Below are 5,779 nucleotides of genomic sequence, written 5' to 3'. Positions count from 1 at the left end.
CCATGGTTGGGAAATGCATTATGGGCTAACAATGTGCTGTCCTAGTTACCCAACATGACCGTGGACTCAAAAAGAATCTTTGTCTCTAAAGACCTGAGCGCAACTCTGCGATGTCACTAGTCTACATACCAGAAGAGGTGCGATGGATGTAATTGTTGAATTCAGTTCAGGGCTTCCTTGGTCCAAATAAATGATGGCTTCAATGGGAAGAGGCCCTGAACATTCAGCTCCGTTGAACGTGAAATACCAACGCTGGCAGCACGCACTTCTGCACTTTAGCCGGAGCGAGCCACTGAACAGGACTCGGAGCGCGCTGTTCGAGCGCATCTTCGTGAATGTGCACTCCTGCCACACACACAGACATGGGGGTCCGTTAGCATTCCCAAGTTTATTCAAAAAGATGCTTTCAAACTGGACTGTGACTCTTAACTACCCTTTACCCCAAGCTACACTCAAAAGTCTAAACTTTGTAGAGGGAAGAAGATTTTCTGCAGGACAGGAAAGAGATTCTGAGATGAAGAACTCTTTACAAAATCAAGTTATGGCATCCTTAGAATTACTCACCCCACTGAAGGTCTTTCATTTTTACCAAAAACAGCTAGTCTTCAGAATTGAGACCAAACCAACCTCTATATCTATTTTTTTTATTATTCCAAAAATATTTCCTGAGCCCTATCTGCTGGATACTATAGATACAGCAGTACACAAGACAGATTCTCTGCCCTCATGGAACTCACATTCTAGACTAGTACTGTGCATATATATTTATTCTTGACCTATTTCTATTTGATCAGCAGCATACAGTATCACAGGTTCAAGCCTAGGTGGGGTTTTTAGTCTTTAACTGTGTGACACAATGATAAGGCCCACATTTCCCCCCCCTCTAATTGGTCTTTGCAAAATTCATCAGTCAATTGGTTCATGGTCCTATCTTTTACTTGCAGAAGGCTCCCAAACCTTTCTGGCCACTGATAAAAGGAAGTTGAAAACACATTAATAATTCAGAGACCATAGGGAGAGCTTTTGGAGAGAACTCAACTACAACTTAAGAACTGGTCAATGTCCAGTTTAAAGAAGTAGGCAATATTTAAACAAAATGTTTTTTTAAGAAATCACAAATGAAACTAAAAATGCTCACAGTCACCAAAACCATGGAAGAACTTTTATGGAAATTCTATCACATGAAAATCAAATCAAGACAGTGGCAAAGTTTTTTATAGACAACACTAGAGGCCCGGTGCATGAATTTGTGCACCAGTGGGGTCCCTTGGCCTGGCCTGTGGGATTGGGCCAAAACCAGCTCTCCAACATCCCCTGAGAGGTCCCAGATTGCAAGAGGGTGCAGGTCAGGCCGAGGGATCCCTCCGGTGCATGATCAAGGCCAGGGAGAGACACGGGAGGTTGGCCAGCCAGGGAGGGACCAAGGGAAGGCTCCAAGGCATGTCCGACCTGTCTCGCTCAGTCCCTATCCGCCACACCCCAGCAGCAAGTTAACCTACCAGTCAGAGTGTCTGCCCCCTGGTGGCCAGTGCATGTCATAGCAAGCGGTTGAGCTGCCTTAGCATATCATTAGCATGTTATGCTTTGATTGGTTGAACGGCTAACTGGTCAACCAGATGACTGGACACTTAGCATATTAGACTTTTATTATATAGGATAGCAGACATTTAACAGCTGAGATAAGGATCGGGGCTAACACATAAAGATTAAAACCTTAGAGTTGTATGAAAATAAAGTCTCTTCTATCTGCCTAGTGATAGTAGTGGTTAATATCATGAAGTAATATATTGTCGATATGGAACCATGTACAGAGTTAGTTAACAAAGGAAGAAAGGCTTAGAAATAGCACCAACTTCTTCAACTCTATGAATCCCAGTGGACTTGCCAGTTACTTTAGGAAAGCAAACACTGATCAAAGTGACTGAGTCATTAATCAAAATGCATTGCCGGCCAGGCTATTTTGAGTAACTTGGCCCCTCAGTGTTGCAGAATAATGTACAATGGTCACTGTAGTCCCTCTCTGGTCCATCCCGCTTCTCTCAGGCTGAGCAATGGTAAGCTAGGCCTCTACCCAGAATAAGGGCAAATACCAAGGGCCTTGCCACTGCCAGATGATTCCCATCATGTGGTAAACTTCTTAGAAATTCTTCCCACTGCTATGTCTGGAGCCACAGCAGGGTTTTTTCGACTAACTTAAATCTACTTCAGGATAGATTGGAAAGTTGCTTACTGTCCAATCTTGTGAACAAAGACATGCATGCTCTCCCTTTTTATTTGCATTTTAAAAAATAGAGTAAGTTATTTGAGGTTTTTAGGGTTAAATATCTTAGAAATATTTTTATAAAATTAACTCTGAGATGTTACCAATTTTTCTCATTAATTTTAAGTTAAAGTTACATGGTACCTCCTTAATTTTTAAAAAAATATTTTGGTAAAAGCAAATAACACAAAATCTCACTAAAATGAACATTCAATTATGAAAACCCTTAATTTGTGTGTGTGTGTGTGTGTTGTTGTTGTTTTTGTTTTGTTAATCCTCATCTGAGGATATTTTTTTCCATTGATTTTTTAAAATATATTTTTATTGATTTCAGAGAGGAAGGGAGAGGGAGAGAGAGAGAGAGATAGAAACATCAATGATGAGAGGGAATCATTGATTGGCTGTCTCCTGCACGCCCGCTACTGGGGATCAAGCCCACAACCCGGGCATGTGCCCTAGGCTGGAATCGAACCCAAGACCCTTCAGACTGCAGGCCGACACTCTATCCACTGAGCCAAACCAGCTAGGGCTCCATTGATATTTAGTAAAAGGCGAAAGATTTATACGGTCTGAAGAGAAACCAGAGCATTCCATTGATATTTAGAGAAAATATAAGGGAGGGAGGTGAGAGGAGGGAGGGGGAGGGAGGGAAAGAGAGAGAGAGAGAAACATTGATGTGAGAGAGACACATCTATTGGTTGCCTCCTGCACCCGCCTGAACCATGGCTGGGAATCAAACCTTTAACCCAGGCATATGCCCGGGACTGTGAATCGAACCTGCAACCCTTCGGTGCGTGGGCCGATACTCTGACGACTGTACACTACCAGCCAGGGCTGAAAACCCTTAGGTTTTGCTTCAACTTCAGAATAATCCTGATTTTACTTACCGCAATTTTTCCAAGATCGATGCCATAATTCAGCGAATTCCACGAGCACTGCTTGTAGTTGGGTGTCCAGGACTCCTCGAAGGTTTCCCGCAGGCACTCCCCCTTTTCTCCTTTGAATCCATCCCGACCTGGGATCCCAGGGGTACCAGGAATGCCATTGGCCCCAGGGCTCCCGTCTCGACCAGGTACACCCGCAGGCCCTTGTAAGCACATTCCGTTATACTAGATCGGTGGGAAGAGGAAAGGAAGAGAAGCTGTCACCACTCCAAGATTCAAAGACTCGATCTGATTAGAAATGCATTTATTCTGAGTCCTTGGAGGCCAGAATCCTTTCATACCCCTTGCTCATGTTCTAGACGAGTTATTATAGAGAACTGACTTTCAAGTTATTTCTAACATACTGTGATTTCTTTAAATTGCACAGACTTCACATTTTTTACGTGGAGGACGTGTCACGGGGTAACCCTTCTGAGCGCCACCCCACTCCTCCTCCCTGAGAGGGAGCAAATGACCTTATTTGTGACTACTAGCCTCCAACAGGTGGCAGTGATCTCTCAAACATCTTGAGGATTCTCTGTTTTCCTTGGCAGGGAGGGCAGGGGCATGTCTCGCAGAAGTTAAGTACATGGATTCTAGAGCCTGGTTCTCTGGATTTTAATCCTAACTCCACCACCACTAGCTCTGTGAGATAGAGCAAGCTGCTCCAGGTTGCAGTGCCTGCTTCCTTCTCAGTAAAATGGGGGAAATAACAAAGGTTCTTACCTTGTAGGGTTTGTATGAGATGTGAAATGATATACAACGTGTGCTTAGAGGTGCCTGGTACACAGTAAACACTGCGTATGTCAGCTACGGTCACTCCCATTATTCCCCCAGAGCATGTGAGGCAGTGACCTGGGCAAGTGTGACCACTCCGTAGGGTGGACCTTACCAGGGTCTAGATCTGGAGAAGACAGCATTAGCGAACCCTCCAGTTAACACACAAAAGCCACACACACCAATGCAGTTACATCAGTGGGAAAGGTGGTATTTCGATCCCCATCTGTCTTATTCTGTCTTATTCCTGAATGGGTCCACTTATTAGCCCCTCCAAATCTAGACCCAATCCACTTACATTTTTACTTTAACATTTTCCCATTTGTGTAGACCAGTGGTTCTCAACCTTCCTAATGCCGCGACCCTTTAATACAGTTCCTCATGTTGTGGTGACCCCCAACCATAAAATTACTTTCGTTGCTACTTCATAACTGTAATGTTGCTACTGTTATGAATCGTCATGTAAATATCTGATATGCAGGATGTCTTTTCATTGTTACAAATTGAACATAATTAAAGCATAGTGATTAATCACAAAAACAGTATGTAATTATATATGTGTTTTCCGATGGTCTTAGGCGACCCCTGTGAAAGGGTCGTTCGACCCCCAAAGGAGTCGCGACCCACAGGTTGAGAACCGCTGGTATAGACTGTCACAATCCACAATTCTATACAAATATACTATCATTCTATATCAATATATTGTCCAAGCCGAACAAAACACCAGGTTCCTTATATATTAAAATAACTTCAAAGCTTATCTTTTACGTTCCCCCTCTGGGAATAGACATGGTCGTATTCTAAAATCCAATAACGACACCTTATGTCTCTAATGTTCGCCCATCAATTTGCTTTTCACACCACCAATTTAATTTTTGTTTTGACAGGTGATTTTTGTGACGTTGACGAGTGCTCTTTTTCTGATTGCAATGGGAAAAGGACACTGCTACTTATTTACTGCCAGAGAAATAGTAAGAAAAGCAACAAAACTGCAAAAGTATTAGAAAACATGCTAAAGTATAAAATAGTCTCAAACAGTGTAGTTAATTGTAGACAATTTTCATTACAGTAATTTCATTCACTGACAGTAGCAGATACACATAATGTTTGGACGCAGATTTCTAGTGAAAGAGGAGAATCAATGACTCCTGGGATTCTTTGATTTCTTGGTTGCCACAACTTGGAAGGAGAGATTGCTCTTAGCATCGACAAGGAGTAGAGGCTAGGGATGATGCTAAAAATGCTACAATGCACAGGGCAGTCCTCACAACAAAGAATCATCTGCCCCAAAATGTCTAACTGCCATGGTGGAGAATTTTTATTCACCTTTTAATCTAAAAATTGCATTTCCGAGACCACATCATTTTATTGAATTTGGTTTCACAGGTACCACACCAGTCTTCTTGCACTTTAAAATGCTAACTCAGCCCACCTTTAGCACGTACCAGGGCGGGGTAAGATAAACATCTGTGCAATGAGCCCCTGTTTCTTTCACTGGACTGGCCACCAGGGGGCAGAACTTGCTGGAAGCTTGAAAGAAATGCTTTGAAAGATCCTGTACAAAGAAGTTACTTTAGAGTCTGTTGAAACTTTCTATGTGGACCTCTCTCCCCTCCCTCCCTCCCCTTCTCCCCCTTCAGCAAAGCCAAATCCAAGCTACAGGATGCACCTGAGCCTGGCTGCGCAGTAAGCTTTTCCAAGTCGGGCTAGAGTTGTGGGAAACCGCAGGTTCTGTAAGTCTTTGGAGGGAAAGAAAAAAATTGCTAGCTTGATGGGGGAAAGGGTTATGTTGCAGATCATAACTACAAATTCACAAAAT

At 43.0% G+C, this 5,779-nt stretch overlaps 1 protein-coding gene across 1 annotated transcript; it reads right to left on the bottom strand.

Annotated features, from left to right (window-relative positions):
• Nucleotides 1-129: 129 nt before the first annotated feature.
• LOC102439649 (collagen triple helix repeat-containing protein 1-like) lies at nucleotides 130-4,279 on the bottom strand (the record flags this gene model as incomplete). The annotated part of the gene is made up of 3 exons (XM_023749470.1): nucleotides 3,910-4,279; nucleotides 3,148-3,347; nucleotides 130-345 (listed from the first exon to the last, which is right to left on the bottom strand). Coding segments are annotated over exons 1-3 (516 nt in total), but the record flags the coding sequence as incomplete, so codon positions are not given.
• Between the last annotated feature and the right edge of the window lie 1,500 nt (nucleotides 4,280-5,779).

This window comes from Myotis lucifugus, unplaced genomic scaffold (assembly GCF_000147115.1).
Source record: "Myotis lucifugus unplaced genomic scaffold, Myoluc2.0 scaffold_10406, whole genome shotgun sequence".
NCBI classification, from domain to species: Eukaryota; Metazoa; Chordata; class Mammalia; order Chiroptera; family Vespertilionidae; genus Myotis; species Myotis lucifugus.
This window is presented reverse-complemented; position numbering and strand designations above follow the sequence as displayed.